The sequence below is a fragment of the Dendrobates tinctorius genome, unplaced genomic scaffold, assembly GCF_039654945.1.
Source record: "Dendrobates tinctorius isolate UK_male_01 unplaced genomic scaffold, ASM3965494v1 ptg000157l, whole genome shotgun sequence".
Classification (NCBI taxonomy): domain Eukaryota; kingdom Metazoa; phylum Chordata; class Amphibia; order Anura; family Dendrobatidae; genus Dendrobates; species Dendrobates tinctorius.
In genome coordinates, this window is record NW_027361824.1 from 2,220,656 (window position 1) to 2,246,575 (window position 25,920).

The 25,920-nt window shown below is 49.6% G+C and overlaps 1 protein-coding gene across 1 annotated transcript in view; it reads right to left on the reverse strand.

Moving 5' to 3' along the window:
* The window catches only part of LOC141051429 (uncharacterized), a 233,229-nt gene extending 208,889 nt beyond the window's left edge, over positions 1–24,340 (reverse strand). The window contains 7 exon segments of the mRNA XM_073548361.1: positions 15,405–16,330; positions 16,818–16,875; positions 18,336–18,433; positions 18,552–18,675; positions 18,757–18,924; positions 19,032–19,178; positions 23,938–24,340. Of these exon segments, the coding sequence (XP_073404462.1) occupies positions 15,405–16,330; positions 16,818–16,875; positions 18,336–18,433; positions 18,552–18,675; positions 18,757–18,924; positions 19,032–19,139 (1,482 nt within the window). The 5' untranslated portion in view covers positions 19,140–19,178; positions 23,938–24,340.
* Positions 24,341–25,920: the final 1,580 nt, after the last annotated feature.

A 25,920-nucleotide genomic window follows, 5' to 3' on the forward strand; every position in this document is an offset into this window, starting at 1 on the left:
TAACCCTAACCCTAACCCTGACCCTAACCCTAACCCTGACCCTAACCCTTAACCAAATCATACTTAACCCTAACCCAAACCCTAACTAACCCTAACCCTAACCCTATCCCTGACCCTAACCCTAACCCTGACCCTAACCCTAACCCTAACCCTGACCCTAACCCTAACCCTGACCCTAACCCTTAACAAAACCATACTTAACCCTGACCCTAACCCTAACCCTGACCCTTAACCAAACCATACTTAACCCTAATCCTGACCCTAACCCTGACCCTAACCCTGACCCTAACCCTTAACAAAACCATACTTAACCCTAATCCTGACCCTAACCCTGACCCTAATCCTTAACAAAACCATACTTAACCCTAACCCTGACCCTAACCCTGACCCTAACCCTAACCCTGACCCTAACCCTTAACAAAACCATACTTAACCCTAATCCTGACCCTAACCCTGACCCTAATCCTTAACAAAACCATACTTAACCCTAATCCTGACCCTAACCCTGACCCTAACCCTGACCCTAACCCTAACCCTGACCCTAACCCTTAACAAAACCATACTTAACCCTAATCCTGACCCTAACCATGACCCTAATCCTTAACAAAACCATACTTAACCCTAACCCTGACCCAAACCCCAACCCTAACCCTGACCCTGACCATAACCCTAAACCCCCTTAACTAACCCTAACTCTAACCCAAACCCCTAAATTCCATGGTTTAAAAAAAAAAACGCATATGCAAAAAAACGCATACATGAGCATGCCAGTGCGCACATATGCGCATCCATAGGCTATAATGGCCATTTTTAGCGCAAAACGTGCGCATATGTGCGCATGCGCTTTTTTGCAGGGCCAAAAAATGCAACATGCTGCGTCTGGAAAATCCCAACGCACACCCCAAAAAAACGCAGCACATGGAAATCGCATACATGCGCTTACCAGCGCGCAGGTATGCGCACCCATGTTAAATATAGGGGAAAAAACGCATGCGCAGGTGTGCGTTTTTTTCCAGCGCTAAAAAACGCAAATGTGAAACCAGCCTAACACTTTCTCAAGAGCGGTTTTGGTCTCCTGCCATGCCCTGGAGAACTCCACAGAGAATCGGCAGCAGGTACCCCCAAGACAGGAAGTACCGGTAGAGGCACACTGGGATGCTGTCCAAAGACGATGAAGAAAGGAGACTTGGTGGACGATTCACTGGAGTGGTTATTATAGGCTGCCACGGGGTCCTTCTCTGGTATCACACAATCAAAAGAGTAAGAGGAGAGTGAACAATTCCAAGACATTTATTTAGGCAAAAATATGAAAGGTCCATATTCAGTCCACCCCACAAAAGATAGATAGTCCAGAATCTGAATGCAGTTCAGTAACAGTATAACATGTCCAGGGAGATGAGAGTCCAAAATCCAGCTGATAGTGGATAACATGTTCCATATATTCTTCTTTCTCTCCGAAGTCCTGTCTTCACACCATGCTCTGCACACAGCAACTGACTTGCCCAGCCCCTGTCCTCCCCAGCCCCCTCATTATGTCCAGGGAGAGTCAAACCGGTTTGGCGGTTTTCAGGCCTCCCAGACTTGACAAAAGATGCCTGGGGGATTATGACACTACAGGGGGTCATCAAGAGTCATAGATAAAAGTCAGGCTGCAGACATACAAGGCATCAAGATTAACACTATGCAAATCAGTGAAATAGCAATATACACAAAATGATATCCATATAGCATATCACACCATCACAACCTCTCCCCCCTCATAAGTGAGCACGCTATGAGGTCTACACAGACCTCTGGCCTGCTCACTATAGTCCACATTGCTCAATTGTTTATAGTTCCTTGTACAGTGGCAGGGGTTGCAATAATTATAAGCACTTGATGTCCTTCCATAAATTCCCGGGTCCTGGCGTTACGGTCATACCAGGTTTCTTGACTGGACTGGGCCATTTGCTGTTGATCATTAGCCACCAGCTGGGCGAGATGATCTCTGAACTCTAAACTCTAGAACGTAGATAATGATGGGCATTCCAATGTCTGCGATATCTCCCTCCATTTGTTCTTTCAGAAGAGTGAGAGGCCCACGGACCTTCTGGCCAAACAGATTGCTCCTCAGTGGGGTCCGGATGTTGTGGTGCTTGAAGGGCCTGTAGTCGGGTGACTGCTCCCACAAAATGACACTGTAACTCCCCAATGTCGTTCCGAAGGAGGATATCTGCAGGAAGTCCTCCCATAACTCCAATCCAGCACAGTTTTTCTCCAAAACCATAATTCAAACGCACCAAAGCTCGCTGTATATATTTGCAGACACCCCCCCGCCAAGACAATGGGAATTCCTGCACCCTGGTGAATTGCCTCGGGTCGAACCACATGGGTGTCAGCGATAGTCAGAAATGCCCCGATGTCTCTAAATCCTGACACTTTGTATCCATCAATAGACATCCTGCAGGTGGCGTTGCCGTTGCTCTGGGTAGCCGAAGGACAGAGGCTGAAGTCCGTACACTCCAGGAGGAGTATCTATGGTGCCGTGGTCGGTGGTCCACTCTGGTGGGGATGGTGGTAGCTCTTCCTCAGGCGGGATGGAGTGCACCAGATGCACTGGACGAGGTGGGGCTGCGTGGGGCTCCCTCCGAATCCTTGAGGGACATCCAAACTGCAAATGTCCAGGTTGCCCACACACATAACATCTTCTCTCTGTGATACCCCCAGGTCGTGGTCGGAACTGTTGGGGCCCAGGATTGGGAGGCGTGATAGTTAGCGGCTTGCGACTAGGTGGAAGGGCAGATATAATCTGAGGGGGACGGGGCGTGGGAGCAGGCCGTGGTTCATTGTCCAGAAGCCTCCTCCATTGCGGTCGGATAGTAAGGGCTTCATCGACCAGGACCGCAGCTTTATCCACGGTACACGGCATGCGCTCCCGGACCCATTCCCGTACCTCTGCGGGGCACTTGGCAAGAAATTGTTCTATAAGGAACGCCTGTATAACATCTTCCACAGTAAAGGTGTTTTCTGCTTCCAGCCATCTCCGACATGCCTGGGACATCTTATGTGCATACATCTTAAACGATGCCCCGGTGGTGCATGGGAGGTCTTGGAACTTGGCCCTATATGAGTCTGGGGTGATAGCATGGTATTCCAGGATAATCTGCTTTACAATGTTATAATCCCGATTCCGCTGTGCGTCAGTGGTTCGTTAAGCCTCCGCCATGCTTCCGTTCAGGAGCCCCACTAACAAACGCATCCAGCTAGAGTGGGGCACCTCCATCACAGCACACTGCTGCTCAAAGTCCTTGAAGAACCCCTCCACATCTCCAGAAGCCGCATCAAATGGCTTAAACTCTGTCCGGGTGATCCGTACAGGCTCCCGGATCGTTGGGGTTACACTCCACATTGCATTACTCCGTTTCAAGCTCCATTGCTTCTTGTCTCCGCTGTGCCCGGCGGGCAGCCTCCTCCTTGTACTCCTGAGAGACTCCGGGGCCCAGAACCGCCATCTCTTCTTCGTACCACACCACCCACTGGCTTTTGGGGGTGGGGATCCCTGTCTCCAGTGCTCGTCCTTCAGACATATGGGAGTAGGTGGTCTGACTAGCACCCACCAGTAGGTCAATTAAGACCTCTTTAGTCAGTCCCTGGTAGTTCAGGCCCAGGTCTCTGGCTCTCTCCTGTAAACTGGATACAGTCCAATTTCTGTACTCACTCTGTGGGTGGTTCTCCATTGGGTTACGCTCTGTTGATCCCACCGCTGCCACCAGTTGTCACGGGGTACTTCTCTGGTATCACACAATCAACAGAGCAAGAGGAGAGTGAACAATTCCAAGACATTTATTTAGGCAAAAATATGAAAGGTCCATATTCAGTCCACCCCACAAAAGATAGATAGTCCAGAATCTGAATGCAGTTCAGTAACAGTATAACATGTCCAGGGAGATGAGAGTCCAAAATCCAGCTGACAGTGATAACATGTTCCATATATTCTTTTTTCTCTCCGAAGTCCTGTCTTCACACCATGCTCTGCACACAGCAACTGACTTGCCCAGCCCCTGTCCTCCCCAGCCCCCTCATTATGTCCAGGGAGAATCAAACCGGTTTGGCGGTTTTCAGGCCTCCCAGACTTGACAAAAGGTGCCTGGGGGATTATGACACTACAGGGGGTCATCAAGAGTCATAGATAAAAGTCAGGCTGCAGACATACAAGGCATCAAGATTAACACTATGCATATCAGTGAAATAGCAATATACACAAAATGATATCCATATAGCATATCACACCATCACATAGGCGAACTCAGCCCAAGGAAGTAGACTGACCCAGTCATTCTGATGAGTATTTCAAAAGTGCCAGAGATAGGATGTAAGGAACTGGTTGGTACTTTCCATCTGCCCATTGGTTTGTGGGTGATAGGTGGAAGAGAAGTCCAATGACATTTTCATGAGTCCGCATAGAGCTCTCCAGAACCGGGAGGTGAATTGGACCACTCTGTCCGACACGATGTGCAGAGGGAAGCCGTGAATTCCGAAGATATGGGAAATGAAGATCTTCGTCAAGTCAGGAGCAGAGGGTAGACCGGGAAGAGGAATGAAGTGGGCCATCTTCGAGAATCGGTCTAGAACCACTAGGACCACAGTACAGCCGGATGAAAGAGGCAGATCAGTAATGAAATCCATGGCTATGTGCTGCCATGGAGCCAACGGTACGGGAAGCGGGAGCAGAAGACCGGAGGGTGGTTGTCTGGGTATCTTGTTCTGGGCACAGAAAGGGCAAGATGCCACAAAGTCTTTAACATCCTGGGAAAGGGAAGGCCACCAATAGTAGCAAGAGATTAGGCAAAAAGTCTTTTTGACACCAACATGGCCAGCAATCTTGGATGAATATCCCCAGTTTAACACTCGTTTTCGGTTGTTCTCAGTCACAAAGGTTCTTCCCGGAGGTAATGTGGTTAACTTGATAGGAGCCACGGTAATTACCTTGGATGGGTCAATGATGTGAGAAGGTTCTTCTTCTGTATCAGATGACAGGAAGGATCTTGACAACGCATCCGCTCTAACATTTTTATCGCCAGGCCGAAAATGTAGTTCAAAGTCAAAGCGGGCGAAGAACAAGGACCACCTGGCTTGCCGAGGGTTGAGCCTCTGTGCGAACTGGATGCACGCCAGGTTCTTTTGGTCCGTGAAGATCTTGAACGGATGTATGGCACCTTCCAGTAAGTATCTCCATTCCTCCAAGGCCAATTTAATGGCAAATAGCTCTTTGTCACCAATGGAGTAGTTTTGCTCAGTGGAAGAGAATACTTTAGAAAAGAAGCCACAGGTGACTAAGCATCCAGAAGATTTCTGCAGGAGGACTGCACTGGCCCCGGTAGAGGATGCGTCCACCTCGAGAGTGAAAGGTCTACTAACCTCAGAAAGATGAAGTGCCTGAGCAGAAGCGAAGGCTTGTTTCAAGGACTGGAAGGCATCTTCAGCCTCAGGGGGCCAAGCCTTTGGGTTAGCTCCTTTGCGAATAAGGGATGAGATGGGGCGAACCAACGAGGAGAAATGAGGAACGAACTGTCGGTAGTAGTTCGCAAAACCAAGGAAGCGTTGGATTGTCTTCACCCCATGGGGCCGTAGCCAATCGAGAACGGCGGACACCTTTGCCGGATCAATGCGTAGACCAGAGTCCGGGATAATGTACTGCAAGAATGGCAAGGACGTCTGCTCGAAGGCACATTTCTTGAGCTTGGCGTAAAGGCGGTTCTCCCTCAGGCGCTGGAGGACTTGACGCACGTTCTTTCTGTGAGCAGAGAGATCAGGAGAAAAAACGAGGATGTCATCCAAATAGACTACCATGCAGGAGTACAGCATATCCCGGAAGACGTCATTCACAAACTCCTGGAACACCGCTGGGGCGTTGCAGAGGCCGAAGGGCATGACCAGGTACTCGTAGTGACCGTCTCGGGTGTTTAAAGGCGTTCTTCCACTCGTCACTGGAACAAATGCGGATCAAGTTGTAGCCCCACGAAGATCCAGTTTGGTGAAAATTCGAGCCCCTCTAAGCCTGTCAAAGAGCTCCGGGATCAATGGCAATGGGTACTTGTTCTTGACCGTGATATCGTTCAGCCCTCGGTAGTCTATGCAGGGACAGAGGGAGCCGTCCTTCTTTTTGACAAAGAAAAATCCCGCTCCTGCGGGTGAGGACTTACGGATAAAACCTCTAGCTAGGTTCTCCTGGATATACTCAGACATGGCTTGGGTTTCAGCAGGAGATAGCGGATATATTCTACCCCTGGGTGGAGTAGAACCAGGAACGAGGTCAATCGGACAGTTGTATGGCCGATGGAGAGCTAGAGTCTCGGCCTCCTTTTTGTCGAAGACATCTGCAAAGGACCAGTAAGCCGACGGCAGACCTGTAGGTGCCGAGGACGGACAGGCAGATTTCATCGGATGGACGGGCAACAGGCACTTCTCCTGACAGAACGGTCCCCAGCGGAGTATATCTACCGACCGCCAGTCCAGGGTTGGCTCATGAGTCCGTAGCCAAGGGAGACCTAGAAGAAGCGTGTGAGACATAGTAGACAAGACATGGAAGGAGATCTTCTCCCGGTGTAAGGCTCCGATCTGCAGCTCTATCTCTTCGGTGGCCAGGGTAACGGTCTCCTGCAAGGATGTACCATTGACCGAAACTATCGACCGAGGATCTGACAGCAATCCGGTATTTTTTAACCGCCTCGAGTGTGAATCTAGAAAATCCTCCTCTGAATAACAATTGGTACCAAGATTCAGTAAAACAGACACGACCAGGGAGGGAGAGGCGTCACGTACACCTAGGGAGGCCTCTCCTAACAATCCTAGGCGGAGAAGTTTCCGGGCTTCTTTGGACAGGAACGAAGGAGATGAGAGGGACTCCCACAGTAAAAGCAGAGACCAAGAGTAAGCCTCTCCTCGCGACGCTGTTCGGCCAACTTGCAACGGTCCACCTCCATAGGCTCTGCCATCGAGGTCGCAGAAGGCCTGCGAGTGGAAAGGTCTGCGGGTAGTCGACGGGAGACGAGAAGGCCTTCTCTCTCTGGCTGATTCACGGGCACGCTCTTGGAACCGCAGGTCTGTGCATGTCGCCAGAGAGCTCAGATCCTCTAAAGAGGTGGGGGTATCCCGACCTGCCAGTTCATCTTTGATCCGACCAGACAGACCACGCCAAAAGACCCCTACGAGGGCCTCGCTGTTCCAACAGAGTTCGGAGGACAAGGTACGAAAACGGATGGCATACTGTCCCACCGATAGGGTACCCTGATGGAGGTTAAAGAGGGACTCGGTGGTGGAAGCCAGACGACCCCACTCGTCGAACACCTTGCGGAAGGTGTCCAAAAAGGTGGAAAGCTGAGAGACGAGTGGATCATTATGCTCCCAGAGGGGATTCACCCATGCTAACGCCTCCTCCTCTAAGTGGGAAACAATAAAGGCTATTTTAGCGCGCTCGGTGGGATAGTGCTGTGGCAAAAGCTCAAAATGTAACCGGCATTGGTTCAAAAATTCTTGACAAAACTTAGGGTCACCACTATATCGGGGTGGCTTGCATAAGTGCAGCAGCGGGTGCGGCGCTGAGGACTGGGCAGAAACAGATTGTATGGAAAGGAGACTATTATCTTCCGACGCCATATAGTTGAGGATATGGGCCTGGATGTCGCGTTGCTGCGTGAGTTCTTGCTGGAGGCTGGCCAACTGGGAAGCATTCCCAGGGTCAGAGGACTGTAAGGCAGATAAGTGGGACTCCATGGACGTAAGAAATGACATAATCCTAGTCTGGTTTTCCCGGAGGAACCCCAGCTCCCTTTGGACGGGAGCCGCGGTACAAGCAAGGTCCATGGCCTGATTATACTGTTGACTTCTGGAGTGGACCCTCTGGGTCGTGGCACCAACCCTCCCAGGGCGAGCTCACCTAGTGAGGCCCACCCCCTATACAGGGAGTGTCAGGGACAAGCCCAAGGGGGTAAGGTACCACAACTGCTGTCACCAGGTGGCCGGCTCACTGGAGACACGAGTGAGTCTGCAGGAACGTGCAAAGAGTGGACACAGGGACACGCCAGGTACAGGATGGTACAGGGTGAGTGTAGGGAGGCACAGACAGTACTGGACAATACAAGGCGAGTACACGGAAGTGTGCTAGATACGGGATAGTGCAAGGCGGGTACACGAGAGCACATATGGCGTGCACAGACAAGCACACCCGGGAGTGAGCAAAGCAGGGCGCGTGCTAAGGAGCACGCCAGAGTACGGAGTTAAACAGAGCGCGTGCAGAGAAGCACACCTGAGTGCAAGGCTAGGCAGGTGTGCCAGGAGGCACAACTGAGCATAGAGTACAGGATCAGAGCGTGTACCAGGAGGCACAACTGAGCACAAGGCAGAGTACAGGATCAGAGCGTGTGCTAGGAGGCACAACTGAGCACAAGGCAGAGGACAGGATCAGAGCGTGTGCCAGGAGGCACAACTGAGCACAAGTCAGAGGACCCGAATACAGTGCACAGCCAGGCAAGGACAAGGCAGACCAAGCCAGGAAGCACAACAATAATCAGGCACCTCCCACTAGGACTTCTGGGTCAAGTTGTTCAATACCATAGAGAGGACAGGCCTGGAGACAGAGCTGAGAAGAGCGCGCGTGCGCACACAGAACATGGTGCAGACATGAACCTAAGTACGAGAGGTGCGCATGCGCACCCGACGGGATCCCCGGAGCCGCCGCGGCTCCGGAAGAGGTGACGTCGGGACCGAGGTCCCACCCCCAGGTGAGCGCGGCGTGACAGGCGACATGACAACTGTGCTTTACCCATAATACCTTTCTTTCTGCAACTCCTATCTGTATCACTTCCTTCTTCTTTGTCAGTGTCGGCTTGGACAACACATGCTTCAGGACGGGAGAAAGAATATCAGCTCTAACTTCTACCTCATCTTCATCCCTTCATCTTCCCTGATATCTCCCCTCATCTCATCAAGGTACTGTGAATAAAACCTGTAGAATCCATCACTGCATCATCCTTCTGGAGTAATCACGTGCAGCTCATCAGGAATAGAGGCACAAGTTAGCGAGTTAACGTTATCTATCATTGCTTATACAGAGAACCATGTTCACATCCCTCAGACACATCTCACTCATGTACATTGGTGGCAGAATACCCGATCTCTTCTCAACATGGGCGTAACACTACTCAGACAGCACAGGGTGAGGGTAAAACAGCGTGGCAATGCTTTATTGAACCACAAAACAGGCAAATAACATGTAGAACAGTCTCAGCACAATACCCAAGATGGTGCACATTACAGAATCTGACCCTTCCACTGGCTCAACGGGATAATACCAGCTGTGACTTCAGAGCTTCCAAGGTTGATTACCCCACCTGTGGCATGCACACAGAGAGGGGGTAACGACGAGCTCAGGAAGATGACAGTCCATTGAGGTACAAGGCCAGCTGACTGGAGTGTCACAACCTGGCTACTCAGAACATCTCCATGGAGCCAGGCGACTGGTGGCTCCCAATCCTGTCTTTCTCTAAATGTATCCATGGGTTCAGCGATAGCCAATGGAGCACATCTGTATTCTTCCAGCCAGGGCCATTGTCCCCTAAGCTGGCATCCTGTAGAAGGACAAATCTGGAGCCATGATGTCCTGGCTGCTGTCCTGTCTCTGATTCTTTGAATGTTTGGATGTCTTGGCTGAATCTGTCTCTCTCACACAGAGGCATATAACCTCTTTTTATAACGTGTGTCCTTCATTCAGTATTCACAGGAAAAGGGGAAGAATGGTGATGAGACCAACTCACATTGTTTGATTATGCAATCTTTTTGCTGTTTTTCCTCCTCTGTTTTAAAAGTCAACAGACAATAGACAATGTGTAATCAGCAAACATTACTAGTAATCCAGGATAAGAGCACAATGTGTCACGGCAAATTGTCAACTTACAAGTCAATATTACAGGCTTGCAAAAGTGTGTTTTCTTGACCAACCGGAAAGAAACACATACCGCATTTTTCAGCCCATAAGACGCACTTTTTTCCCAAAAATTTGTGGGGAAAATGGGGGTGTGTCTTATGGTTGCAATATACTTACAAATCCTGTGGCGGAAGTCCCGGTGGCAGCGGTCCCAATGCTGCCTCCCTTCCCAGGCTGATGCGGCGGTGACTGTGCTGTTTTGCAGTGGTGTGGGGGCTCTGTGGTGTGGCGGCAGCGGGCCTCTGAGCTATGTGGGGGGGCTCCGCCGGTATTTCATCAAAGCCCGGAAGCCCCCACAGCTCTGTTGCTGCGACACAGTGGCCTCTGGAAAGATGGCACCCGGGGGCGGCGCATGCTCAGATTCAGATCTCGGGACAAGATCTCATTACCGAGATCTGAATCTGAGCATGCCTCGCCCCGGCAGCCTTCTTTCCGGAGGCCTCTGCATCGCACCAATGGAGCTACAGGGGCTTCCGGGCTTTGATGAAATGCCAGAGGAGCCCCCCACGCAGCAGAGAGCCGCTGCCGCCCCAGGACAGAGCGCTGCCACCCCATAGAGCCCAAGCCACCTCACAGAGGCCAAGCCACCCCACAGCCCGTTCGCCCCACAAAGCACAGCCCCCTACAGAGCACTGCCATCGCACCAGCCTGGGATGTGATTTCCTGGAGGCCACTGCACCTGCCTGGACCACGAACGACCCCTGTGACCACTCCTCCACCTGTGCCGCTCCCTTCCCTGGTAAGCTGAAATCGGACTGTAAGACGGACCCCCATTTGACGCATTATTTTTTTTCCCCCTATTTTCCTTCTGAAAATTTGGGGTGCGTCTTATGGTCCGGTGCGTCTTATAGTCTGAAAAATACAGTACATTCAAAAGTCAACATATAGATAATAGTCTATTCTTCTTGGCTTGCTGAAAATAGACATCTGGTTAATTAAGATACAATGCTGTGTCCTCACAATGATAGATAATAGATAATAAATGGCTAATACATAGATGATAAATATATAATGAATAGTAGATTCATAAATAATAGATGCAGTTGAAACCAGAATTTTACATACACTGATGATACATACAGGATGAGCCAGACTTGTGCAAGTCCACAATTCTCTTCCTGATATTTCGTCTGATTTCTTTAGACTTTCCCATGATGCTACACAGAAAAGCTGTGTTTCAGGTGTGCATTAAAATACATCCACAGGTGTGTCTCTAATTAGACGCTTCCAAACACATGACATCATCATATGGGCAGTCCAGAATTCTTTGAAGGCATAGTAATCTTAGTGGATGTAAACTTTTGACTTTGCAATAAGTCTGGGATAGTTATTGACAGCTCAGGCGTGCAATCTGGTACAGGGGCGTGCTGCGCTGTCAATGTGTTGATTGACAGCTCAACTGCCCAATCAGACTGGGAGGCACTTGCTGTATCCAAGTGTTCATTATCCCAAGTGATTGCTATGCTACTTAACTGAGCGGTTTCTCCCAGATGTACATTCAGCTTAGTGTGGTTTGTTTCCTCTGTGCCTTGCGTTTTGTATTTTGATCTTTCGTTGCCTGACCTTGGACCTCGTTCTATCTGTTTAACCACTTCTGCTTTGATACACTATCTTCCTGGTATTCTGACCTTGGAACGTTACCTGACCACGCTTTTGTCTCTTCCTTCGGTTTATCACATACCGTCCTGGCTTCTGACCTTGGACTTCTTGACTATCCTGACTCACAGCCTGTCTTTGAGAAGTGACCAGCGTCACACGTTCTTTAACTGCCTGCAGTTTCCTGACATTCGCCCTCTGCCTGCGGTTTCCTAGCATCCTCCTCCTGCCTGGGGTTTCCTGACATCCACCTGCCGGCAATTTCCTGATTTTCCCCATGCTCCTCCTTGCTGCACAAATACCTGTGTACCCACCAGACCTTTGGCTTGTTGGATTCACCCCCCATCCCCTAGTGAGCCTAACTACATGTACACTCACTGGCCACTTTATTAGGTACACCATGCTAGTAAGGGGTTGGACCCCCTTTTGCCTTCAGAACTGCCTCAATTCTTCGTGGCAGAGATTCAACAAGGTGCTGGAAGCATTCCTCAGAGATTTTGGACCATATTGACATGATGGCATCACACAGTTGGCGCAGATTTGTCGGCTGCACATCCCTGATGCAAATCTCCCGTTCCACCACATCCCAAAGATGCTCTATTGGATTGAGATCTGGTGACTGAGGAGGCCATTTGAGTACAGTAAACTCATTGTCATGTTCAAGAAACCAATCTGAGATGATTCGAGCTTTATGACATGGCGCATTATCCTGCTGAAAGTAGCCATCAGATGTTGGGTACATTGTGGTCATAAAGGGATGGACATGGTCAGCAACAATACTCAGGTAGGCTGTGGCGTTGCAACGATGCTCAATTGGTACCAAGGGGCCCAAAGAGTGCCCAGAAAAAATTCCCCACACCATGACACCACCACCACCAGCCTGAACCGTTGATACAAGGCAGGATGGATCCATGCTTTCATGTTGTTTACGCCAAATTCTGACCCTACCATCCGAATGTCGCAGCAGAAATCGAGACTCATCAGACCAGGCAACGTTTTTCCAATCTTCTACTGTCCAATTTCGATGAGCTTGTGCAAATTGTAGCCTCAGTTTCCTGTTCTTAGCTGAGAGGAGTGGTACCCAGTGTGGTCTTCTGCTGCTGTAGCCCATCTGCCTCAAAGTTCGACGCACTGTGCGTTCAGAGATGCTCTTCTGCCTACCTTGGTTGTAACGGGTGGCAATTTGAGTCACTGTTGCCTTTCTATCAGCTCGAGCCAGTCTGCCCATTCTCCTCTGACCTCTGGCATCAACATGGCATTTCCGGCTACAGAACTGCCGCTCACTGGATTTTTTTTCTTTTTCGGACCATTCTCTGTAAACCCTAGAGATGGTTGTGCGTGAAAATCCCAGTAGATCAGCAGTTTCTGAAATTCTCAGACCAGCCCTTCTGGCACCAACAATCATGCCACGTTCAAAGGCACTCAAATCACCTTTCTTCCCCATACTGATGCTCGGTTTGAACTGCAGGAGATTGTCTTGACCATGTCTACATGCCTAAATGCACTGAGTTGCCGCCATGTGATTGGCTGATTAGAAATTAAGTCTTAACACACAGTTGGACAGGTGTACCTAATAAAGTGGCCAGTGAGTGTATATACACCAAACTGTATACATACAGATATAAGGGAGAGCCGAGTCTACAGGGATAGCTGCAGCAGCATGCACAGGAGCAGTGTGAGCACTGCTGAATAAAGCCCCACCCACCCACACAGCAAGCCCCACCCATCAGTTTCTAGAGCTCAGAACTCTGGGGGATTTTGAAGTGACATTACAGGAAGTCAGAGGATCCTCAACCTGTGCTCATGGGAGCAGCAGATAGCACAGCTTATTTATTTCATTTATTATAGGATTTGGGAAAGCATACTGCCCCTATTGGTCATACAATCAGTAGATTTGGTTTCCAGTACCATCTCTATGCTGACGACACCCAATTATACGCTTCTTCTCCTGGTATCACACCTGCCTTTTTAGAAAACACCAGCAATTGTCTAAACGCTGTGTCTAACATCATGTCCTCCCTCTATCTGAAACTGAACCTGTCAAAGACTGAACTCCTTGTGTTTCCTCCCGCTACTAATGTACCTATACCCGACATTGCCATTTCTGTCTGTGGCTCCACTATTACTCCCCAGCAACATGCCCGCTGTCTTGGGGTCATACTTGACTCCGAGCTTTCATTCGCCCCCCACATCTGATCACTGGCTCGCTCTTGTTATCTGTACCTCAAAAACACTTCTAGAATTCGACCTTTTCTTACTTTTGACTCCGCAAAAACTCTTACGGTTTCTCTTATTCATTCTCGTCGGGGCTATTATAACTCTCTTCTAATCGGTCTCCCTCTTACCAAACTCTCCCCCCTCCAATCTGTCTTGAATGCTGCAGCCAGTATTATATTCGCCAATCGTTATACTGATGCCTCTACCTTGTGCCAGTCATTACACTGGCTACCCATCCACTCCAGAATTCAGTATAAACTTATTACCCTCACCCACAAAGCCCTCCATGGCTCAGCACCACCCTACATCTCCTCCCTTGTTTCAGTATACCACCCTACCCGCGCCCTCCGTTCTGCTGATGACCTGAGGTTAGCATCCTCAATAATCAGAACCTCCCACTCCCGTCTCCAAGACTTTACACGTGCTGCGCCAATTCTTTGGAATGCACTTCCCAGGTCAATACGATTAGTCCCCAATCCCCACAATTTTAAGCGTGCCCTGAAAACGCATTTATTCAGACTGGTCTACCGCCTCAACTCAATAACCTAATCTATCCCTGTGTGGCACAGCCAAAAGTTTTACCATAACCAGGTTCCCCGCATCATGTTCCCACATGCTTTATGCATCCATTAGCCCTCTGTGTCTGTACTGTTACACACTTAACATTATGGCTGGTCCATACAATCAGGGCAACTGTTACCACCCACCTTTCGTGTCTACCTCTTTCCACATAGATTGTAAGCTTGCGAGCAGAGCCCTCATTCCTCTTGGTATCTGTTATGATCTATGTGATTATTGTTATGCTGTAATGTCTATTGTCTGTACAAGTCCCCTCTGAAATGTAAAGTGCTGCGGAATATGTCGGCGCTATAGAAATAAAATGTATTATTATTATTTAGTAAAGTGTTTATCTATGACAGTTAGTTCATATGAAAAGGGACTTATAAAGTAATGATCAACCCCTGTTATTATTTGGTCATTTACCATGTAAATATGAGATTACAACAAGACAATTTTATTTTTACGTTTTCACAAAACAAAGACAAAGACACTTAATATAAAAACTTGTTTTATTTGCTGCAAACTCTTGTTAACGAGTTGATTTATTTTCATACCACTAGGAGACAACACGATGTGATCATTTGATCGCTTTAAAAGACCTTTGCTATACTTGGCAATTAAATCCAGAAGTCTGTGCCTTTGCCATGGCTTAACAGACTAGCAGTCATGGAAGGCCTGTGAACCTCTAGATGCTATTGCACCCTAGGAGCCCCCTGATACAACAAAGTTGTGTTCTGTGTGACCGCTGTTTTACAGCATAGCAGTATTTATGGGGTAAACCAGTGCCATTGGACACAAACGGCAGCTTCTGTGTATAAATGGCACTGCACTGAGATCCTACGTCTGCAATATAAAATTGTTCAGAGGGGCTAAAGTGGACAAAAACGCTGATATTTTACAGACATTTTACAAATCCTAACTGATAGGAAAGGCATTTTCACATTATGAGCATGACAACAGTTTCTTAGGTATGTGATTTCCCTGACTTCTAAAATAAGATGTTTGTTTTATAACTTGTTTTCAACATTGTGAACATGAGTACGGCTTCCCCCCTATGCGAGCACACTTAGATGATCATTAGATTTTGATTTCTGGGTATAACCTTTCCCACAATTTGACCAGAAAATGGCTTCTCCTCTATGTGAATCCTCTGATGTTTGACAAAACCTGATTTATGGGTAAAACATTTCCTACATTGTAAACAAGAAAAAGGTTTCTTCCCTGTGTGAATTCTTAGATGTTCCGCAAGACTTGATCTCTGAGTAAAACATTTTCCACATTCTGAGCATGAAAATGGCCTTTCCCCTGTATGAGTTCTTAGATGTTCAGTAAGAATTGAATTCTGGTTAAAACCTTTCCCACATTCTGGACATAAATATGGCTTCTCTCCTGTGTGAATTCTCCGATGTCTCCCAAGAGAATCTTTATGCATAAAAAATTTCCCACATTCAGAACATGAATATGGCTTCTCACCTGTGTGAATTCTATGATGTTTCAAAAGAGAATCCTTATGCATAAATGATTTCTCACATTCAGGACATGAAAATGGCTTCTCCCCTGTGTGGCTTCTCTGATGTTTCTCAAGAGAATTTTTATGCTTAAAGCATTTCCTACATTCAGAACATGAAAATGGCTTATCTGCTGTGTGATATCGTTGATGTAGAAGAAGAGCCGATTTCTGACAAAAACATTTTCCACATTTCAAGCACGAGAACGGCTTCTCCCCTGTGTGAATTCTTAAGTGGTCGACAAAATTTGATTTACGGGTAAAACTTTTTCCACATTCTGAGCATAAAAATGGCCTTTTATCCTTACGAGTGTCCTCGTGAATTGAAAGATTAGATTTCTTCCTAAACAGTTTTACATGATCAAATGCAAAAAGGTTTCCAGGTCTGTGTCCACTTATATTTTTGCCACTCAATGATTGATTATCTTCTACTTCGTAAATAGGACACACGAGGACATTTCCATAGGAACTCCTCATCCATTCTTCATCTGGAAAAAGAAACAACATTTTTACTACTTTATAAAAAAAAATTGTTATCAAAGACAACCCTGTTCAAACTGAAGGGATGGTCTATGAAAATGTAAAAATATTTAATCTGTCGAATAAAAACGCATTTAAAGGTTGAAAAACCAAGACAATAGAAATGCCAGGATTGCTCCTTTTTCCAGCAGAAAAATGCATCAAATAGTGATTGAAATCCAATATGTATCTCAAAACTGCATCAATAAGACTATAGTTCAGCATTCAAAAAAAAATAAATAACCTCACACAGGTCCTTCAACAGAAAAATTAGAAAAGTTATGACTATTGGAAGAAGGGAAGAAAAAATGAAGTCCCAAAAATGAAAATTGGCCATAGCCAGAAAGGGTAAGTCCTGCACATGAAATCACATCTTCCAACCAGAGCTTCACTTGTGGATGTTTTCAGTAAACTCACTGTGCAAGAAATCCATGAAGATTTAAGAAAGGCTCTTACCATTCAATGTCATGAATACAGGTTCTTCGAGTTCACTCTTAATTCCACCTGGGTTTTCCTGTAAAGATCCCACATTAAGGAAAGCAGAAAAGGTTTCTTATATTCTTATATTATACAGAATTCGTCATCTTTCCCCCATCTCACATGACCCCCCCTACGAACCTATCAATTACAGTAAATGACTGCCCACTCTCCCCAGTCCCACAAGCTCGCTGCCTCGGAGTAATCCTTGACACTGATCTCTCCTTCAAACCACATATCCAAACCCTTTCCACTTCCTGCCGACTTCAACTCAAAAATATTTCACGAATCCGTTCATTCCTCACCCAAGAATCTGCAAAAACCCTAGTCCATGCCCTCATCATCTCTCGCCTTGACTACTGCAACCTCATGCTCTGTGGCCTCCCCTCAAACACTCTCGCACCCCTCCAATCTATTCTTAACTCTGCTGCCCGACTAATCCACCTGTCCCCCCGCTATTCCCCAGCTTCTCCCCTCTGTCAATCCCTTCACTGGCTCCCAATTGCCCAGAGACTCCATTACAAAACCCTAACCATGACATACAAAGCCATCCACAACTTGTCTCCTCCATACATCTGGACCTCGTCTCCCGGTACTTTCCCGCACGCAACCTCCGATCCTCACAAGATCTCCTTCTCTACTCCCGTCTTATCTCCTCTTCCCACAATCGCATACAAGATTTCTCTCGCGCATCACCCCTACTCTGGAACTCTCTACCACAACATATCAGACTCTCACCTACCATTGAAACCTTCAAAAAGAGCCTGAAGACCTACCTCTTCCGACAAGCCTATAACCTGCAGTAACCACCGATCGACCAAACCGCTGCACGACCAGCTCTACCCTCGCCTACTGTATTTTCACCCATCCCTTGAAGATTGTGAGCCCTCCCGGGCAGGGTCCTCTCTCCTCCTGTACCAGTTATGACTTGTATTGTTTAAGATTATTGTACTTGTTTTTATGTATACCCCTCCTCACATGTAAAGCGCCATGGAATAAATGGCGCTATAACAATAAATAATAATAATAATTATATCACTCAGGCAAATAATTAAAAGGCATGAGCCAAGTTGGGATAAAACTAAGAAGAATGTTCTCAAGGGGCAATCAGATAGGATCAACATCCAACCAAATGTTTTATACATCATGTTTTTGGCATTTTGCTACATGAAATGATCTCAGAGTCTGGGCTCGCCATACATGTCAGATTGAAATATGCCAACCAACAATCATACGTTTATCGATGGCCCCATACACACTTAAGATTACATTGGCCAGTGATCTGCACTGATGGCATCAAACAGCGCTCATTCCTAATCAATGGCCAAAATGACGTCCAAACTGTGGAAGATTATATTTTTATGAAGCCATAAAATAACTGTAGCCGTAACCTCCCATAGTCAACATGGCGTCTACATTCCACTGCTGCTGGAGGTTAGTAGAAAGCTTCAATACATCATCACATTGAGGATTTCCATAAACCTCAGCTCCATCTACCTGATGATCCAGGAGGACATTCTGCTTCTCCTCTGGACGATCCTGGGAATACAGAGGACTGGGACTTCTCTCTCGTGGATTTCTCGGGCTGGACTCATCTATAGGAAATATACACAGTGACTGAATACATCGTCTACAGGTGATGATCAGATGATGGGGAGTCCAGGTGACCTCAGACCCGGCCTCTCCTCTATGATCAGTACGGTCTCCTCTTACCTGGAGATGTGAGGGGCCGGTGATCCTCCATCATGACGTCCTTGTACAGATCCTTGTGTCCTTCTAGATACTCCCACTCCTCCATGGAGAAATAGACGGTGACGTCCTGACACCTTATAGGAACCTGACACACAATGATCCGCCATTAGCAGACCCCTCCCCCGGCGTTATTATATAATGTCCCAGCATTCCCGGCAGCGCTCACCTCTCCGCTCAGCAGCTCAGTGATCCTGTGGTTCAGTTCTAGGATCTTCTGCTCATGTATCAGTGAATGAGGTGGAGGCTCGGTGAGGTCACTCGGAGTCCTGCTCCGTCCTCCTGACCCACGGGGGGTCACACACTCCCCAGACGACGTCTTCACTACTGTGTGATCCTGTGTATGGAGAGACGCCAATCACTACATCTATTCTAAGGATCCTTCACCTTTCCCGTCATTTCCCTGCTTTATTCTTAGAGATCAGAGTGATGTGAAGCTCTCACCTCTCCAGTGATCCAGTAGATTATCTCCAGGGTGAGGTCTAATATCCGAGCTGCCATGTGGCTTCTGTCCTGCTCCATCCTCAGAAGGTCATCGATGGAACGGGTCATTGTCTTTCAAGGAAAACTTACACTGGAAGAGTTCAGAACCTGAGGAACAAAAAGGAGGACAGAGTTAGAATCTATACTTGCGAGAACATCGTACAGGATGTGTCACAAACTGAAAAATGACTAAGTATGGAATGGACAAGGCAACTGTTAGGTGGATTCATAACTGGCTTAGTGATCGGACCCAATGAGTGGTCGTAAATGGCTGTACATCCAGTTGGAAGAATGTCTCAAGTAGGGTACCACAGGGCTCTGTCCTGGGCCCTGTATTGTTCAACATCTTTATCAACGATTTAGATGAAGGAATTGAGGGTAAACTGATTAAATTTGCTGATGACACAAAGCTAGGAGGGATAGCTAATACTAGAGAAGAGAGAGAGGATTCAAAAAGATATAAATAAACTGGAGAAGTGGGCAGCAACTAACAGAATGGTTTTTAACAGGGAGAAATGCAAAGTACTACATCTGGGCAACAAAAATGAAAAAAGCATATACAGAATGGGAGGAATAGGCCTAAGCAACAGCACATGTGAAAAAGACTTGGGTATACTAATAGATCACAGACTGAATATGAGTCAACAGTGTGATGCAGCAGCAAAAAAGGCAAATGCAATTCTAGGATGTATTAACAGAAGCATACAGTCTAGATCACGTGAAGTCATTATTTCCCTCTACTCCTCTTTGGTCAGACCTCATCTGGAATATTGTGTCCAGTTTTGGGCACCACATTGTAAAAAAGACATCAACAAACTGGAGCAAGTTCAGAAAAGAGCGACCAGAATGGTGACCGGTCTGCAAACCCTGTCTTATGAGGAAAGGCTGCAGGATTTGGGAATGTTTAGTTTGCAAAAGAGAAGACTGAGAGGAGACTTAATAGCTGTCTACAAATATCTAAAGGGCTGTCACATTGTAGAAGGATCATCTTTATTCTCATTTGCACAAGGAAAGACTAGAAGCAATGGGATGAAACTGAATGGGAGGAGACACAGATTAGATATTAGAAAAAACTTTTTGACAGTTAGAGTGATCAATGAGTGGAACAGGCGGCCATGAGAAGTGGTGAGTTCTCCTTCAATGGAAGTCTTCAAACAGAGGCTGGACAGACATCTGACTGGGATGATTTAGCGAATCCTGCTTTGAGTAGGGGGTTGGACCAGATGGCCCAGGAGGTCCCTTCCAACTCTACGATTCTATGATTCTAAAATGGTTACAGCAAATTAGTGGGGAAGAATCACAGTATATTTACCATCCTATGCTACATTCTAACCGGTAACATGAGCCTTGGGCATGCACCGCTGCTGTGCACATTCCAGATGTGCAGAGTCGTAGACCCTCCAGACGTGCAGAGTCGTAGACCCGGCCTCATCACTGCACGATAGAACTTTCTTCTGATAATCCCTCATACACTGATGCACACACAGTACATAGTAGAGATGAAGCTGTGCACAATACAGTCCAGGATTAAAGGGACGGTACTACAGGACTGGGCAGGACAGATCTGATGCCAATTTTCAAAAAGTGGACAAAATCTGAGCCTGAAAATTATAGGCCTAACCTCTACTGCGGGCAAAATCTTTGAGGGTTTTCTTAGAGATGCTATCCTGGAGTATCTCATGATCCAGCATCAGCGTGGGTTTATGGGGGGGGGGATCATTGATTCTATGGTGCTGTACATGACAAGGGGTTACATACAAAACACAAACTACAACGAACAAATGAGTAGTGACAGACAGGTACAGGGGGAGAGATGCACTTGGACAGAGGAAAAACATGTTTATTTCTGTACTAAATGGTGAAACACTGGGTAATACGTACTGAAAAGTGTCACAATTCCATCACTTACAGTGTCCCAAGAACGCTGTGACAGCTCAGCCACCTTATGGGATCAAGAGCGTGCAGCGCTGTCAGTATTGCAAATGACAGCCCAACTGTCCAATCAGGTCGGGCCTGTGTCACCCATTCAGGGTGATTACAGTACCTGGCTATTAAGCTTGCTGGCAATAGTTAGACCATTGCAAGTTGCAGCCGTTCTTAATGGTGTGTTCTCTCTGTGTTCTTATACTCTGATCTTTGTTGACAGACCTTGGATTTGCCTTTTGACTACTCGTTTGTATTACCTCTTTGGCGCAGTATGACCGAAGTTACCTGACCCTGGGCTTTGCCTCTATCAGTTTGTCTAATCCATTTGTTCAGGATGTACCGTCCTTGCATTTGACCTTGGACTCCTTGACTTCTCAGCCTCACGGCTTGTCCATGAGAAGTGACTCAGCATCACATTACAACTGGCCCTGCAACTGGAGCTGTGAAGACTCAAGGTCCTGGTACCCTTCGGCCAGATCTTGAATCATTAGGGTTAGATTGTTTCTGATTTTTTTCTTTTTTGTGTAGTACATTTTGAGGAGTGTGGCCCACTTCAGGCCCCAGCACCTTTATCCTCCCATCATTCCGGCATAAGGTCTTAGTTGTGAGCTATGCTTGGTTTCCCTTTCACTCTTCATTCACATGTGGCAGATTCGGCACATAGAGTAAGACATTCAGTGTTTAGGGACCATCCATATTAAAAGGTCACATTGATGTGGTTGGATGGTTTTGCGTTCTTTGATTACATGTTAGTATATTTGTCACATAGTGTATTTATGCACTTATGCACTATTTTTTGTGTAACCCCTTTGGAAATGTCCCCAACCAGCTGCATAAAATCTGAAAAAATTGCCTACTCATCTCAGACGCGCACACAGACGCGTCCCGCACCAGGCCGCGCACACAGACGCGTCCCGCACCCGGCCGCGCACAGAGAGGCGTCCCGCACCCGGCCGCGCACAGAGAGGCGTCCCGCACCCCGCCGCGCACACAGACGCGTCCCGCACCCCGCCGCGCACACAGACGCGTCCCGCACCCCGCCGCGCACACAGACGCGTCCCGCACCCCGCCGCGCACACAGACGCGTCCCGCACCCGGCCGCGCACACAGACGCGTCCCGCACCCGGCCGCGCACAGAGACGCGTCCCGCACCCCGCCGCGCACACAGACGCGTCCCGCACCCCGCCGCGCACACAGACGCGTCCCGCACCCCGCCGCGCACACAGACGCGTCCCGCACCCCGCCGCGCACAGAGAGGCCTCCCGCACCCGGCCGCGCACAGAGAGGCCTCCCGCACCCGGCCGCGCACAGAGAGGCCTCCCGCACCCGGCCGCGCACAGAGAGGCCTCCCGCACCCGGCCGCGCACAGAGAGGCCTCCCGCACCCCGCCGCGCACACAGACGCGTCCCGCACCCCGCCGCGCACACAGACGCGTCCCGCACCCCGCCGCGCACACAGACGCGTCCCGCACCCCGCCGCGCACACAGACGCGTCCCGCACCCCGCCGCGCACACAGACGCGTCCCGCACCCCGCCGCGCACACAGACGCGTCCCGCACCCCGCCGCGCACACAGACGCGTCCCGCACCCCGCCGCGCACACAGACGCGTCCCGCACCCCGCCGCGCACACAGACGCGTCCCGCACCCCGCCGCGCACACAGACGCGTCCCGCACCCGGCCGCGCACACAGACGCGTCCCGCACCCGGCCGCGCACACAGACGCGTCCCGCACCCGGCCGCGCACACAGACGCGTCCCGCACCGCACACAGACGCGTCCCTCACCCCGCCGCGCACACAGACGCGTCCCTCACCCCGCCGCGCACACAGACGCGTCCCGCACCGTACACAGACGCGTCCCTCACCCCGCCGCGCACACAGACGCGTCCCGCACCGTACACAGACGCGTCCCTCACCCCGCCGCGCACACAGACGCGTCCCGCACCGTACACAGACACGTCCCTCACCCCGCCGCGCACACAGACGCGTCCCGCACCGTACACAGACGCGTCCCTCACCCCGCCGCGCACACAGACGCGTCCCGCACCGTACACAGACGCGTCCCTCACCCCGCCGCGCACACAGACGCGTCCCGCACCCCGCCCCGCACACAGACGCGTCCCGCACCCCGCCGCGCACACAGACGCGTCCCGCACCGTACACAGACGCGTCCCTCACCCCGCCGCGCACACAGACGCGTCCCGCACCGTACACAGACGCGTCCCTCACCCCGCCGCGCACACAGACGCGTCCCGCACCCCGCCCCGCACACAGACGCGTCCCGCACCCCGCCCCGCACACAGACGCGTCCCGCACCCCGCCGCGCACACAGACGCGTCCCTCACCCCGCCGCGCACACAGACGCGTCCCTCACCCCGCCCCGCACACAGACGCGTCCCTCACCCCGCCGCGCACACAGACGCGTCCCTCACCCCGCCGCGCACACAGACGCGTCCCGCACCGTACACAGACGCGTCCCGCACCCCGCCCCGCACACAGACGCGTCCCTCACCCCGCCGCGCACACAGACGCGTCCCGCACCGTACACAGACGCGTCCCTCACCCCGCCGCGCACACAGACGCGTCCCTCACCCCGCCCCGCACACAGACGCGTCCCGCACCGTACACAGACGCGTCCCGCACCGTACACAGACGCGTCCCTCACCCCGCCGCGCACACAGACGCGTCCCTCACCCCGCCCCGCACACAGACGCGTCCCGCACCGCACACAGACGCGTCCCTCACCCCGCCGCGCACAGACGCGTCCCGCACCCCGCCGCGCACACAGACGCGTCCCTCATCCCGCCGCGCACACAGACGCGTCCCGCCGCGCACACAGACGCGTCCCTCACCCCGCCGCGCACACAGACGCGTCCCGCACCCCGCCGCGCACACAGACGCGTCCCGCACCCCGCCGCGCACACAGACGCGTCCCGCACCCACCTTCTGGGCAAAGAAGATGGAGGATTTCACTCCAGGGGAGCAGCCGGTGAACAGGCAGAAGCGGGATGACCGGTCCTCCGACTGTGAGCGGACAGGAGGGCGAGAAGGAGACACATATACCGGCGCTGCGGTCACTGCGTCTCCTCCGAGCTCCGGGGGAAGGTTCCGGGTGCTGTGATGAGATCTGTCGCCTCCATTCTCCTCAGTCCTGGAGCATTTTCTGTCCCCTGTAAACTACAACTCCCAGCATCCTTTGTGCTGCTTCTCCTCCCAGTGTGATACAGAGCGTGACACCGCTGCTGCGCTCTCCCCTCACCGCCCTCCGTGTTACTGCATAAAAAGGCAGGAAGTTAGTCTGCTGCAGACTTCCTGTCCCTGCAGTGAGCGCGGCCATCTTGTTGGTGGGAGTCTCTAGTTCTCAGGCCTCCTCGCAGTATTACACCTGGCGGCGGCTGCTCCTCCTGAGCTCAGGGGCAGAGTAGATGGGGATTAGGGTATGTGCACACGTAGTTTTTGGGTGTGCGGATTTTGGAGAGAAAACCGCAGTTAAATCCGCAGGGCAAAAGTCCTGCGGATTTGCTCCTCATAATGGATGAGGTGTAAAACTGCAGCGTTTCTGCACCAAACAATTGACATGCTGCGGATTGTAAACCGCGCGGAAAAAACCGCAGCATGTGCACAGCCCCTTAGTGGCAGGCGCCATCGTACGGACGGCTCGGGCAATATACCGCTATCCCAGTGCTATATAGTTAATATTAAAAAAGGGGTTTGGTTCCGTGTTAGCGAGATGAAAAAATAATGCTCTCAGTGTGAAAAACAAGATCATCTTGTAGTTATGATTCCTTTTAATGGCTAACAAAAATAAAATAAATGTTACATGTGGCCCAGGAGTCTTCACCATCAGAAGTAATCCGGGGAGCAGGGTTAGTTAGGGCGCCCCCTAGCTTTAGGGATAGGGAAGGAGCCACTAGGTCCGGGATATCCTGCAACAGTGCAGTTACAAAACCCTTTGTAATATATACACATTACAGAATGACGCTCCTATATGTTCTTTATAGTTGCGTGTACAGTGTGCACATAGTGTGAGAATGTGTACATATTTTAGCTTCCTATAGATGTATAGCTCTTGCCCTAGGATGGGCATTTGCTATATTTTCAGGGTTTCGCCTTTTGCGTGTATTGCCGGCTGCCAACCTCCGGGAGACATCTAGCGAGAGACAGAAATGTATATGATTGTCTCAGGGGCATCACCTGTTTATCTATTTCTGTGGTAAATGTATCCTAGCACCTCTGGGTTGTCGTTATATCTTTAGAACTATATAAATTAATAAAAGGTACATTTTAGTGGGTATTTAATAATAATAATCTTTATATAGCGCCAACATATTCCGCAGCGCTTTACAGTATAGTGAATGTGATAGGCCGCTCTGAACAAATGTGTTTTGAGGGAGCGCCTGAAACTATGCAAATTGTGGATAGTCCTGATTTCTTGGGGTAGAGCATTCCAGAGAATTGGCGCAGCGGGGGAGAAGTCTTGGAGTCGGGAGTGGGAGGTGCGGATTAGTGCAGAGGTTAGTCGAAAGTCGTTTGCAGAGCGCAGCGATCGGCTAGGCCGATAGACAGAAATGAGGGAGAAGATGTAGGGGGGTGCCGCACTGTGGAGACCTTTGTGGGTGAGAACAAGTACTTGTTCATCTCGACATGCTTAGCATGTCATTCTCCGCAAGGAGAAATTATACTTCTTGGATATCGGTCAGACGCCTCTCTCACAACCAAACCAGATCTCACACTTTGTTTCGGGGTACTGCCCCTCATCAGTGCACAGTGTGTGCAAATTGAGATTCTGGCTTGGCTTTTATCATTAGTCATGCAACAAGGCTCGTTAAAGGGTCAACATTGACTTTTAGGCTTGCTACTTCCAATAGGTGGCACTAGAGTTCTCATCCTCTTCCTCTCTGGCTAGACAATTTGCATAATTCCCAG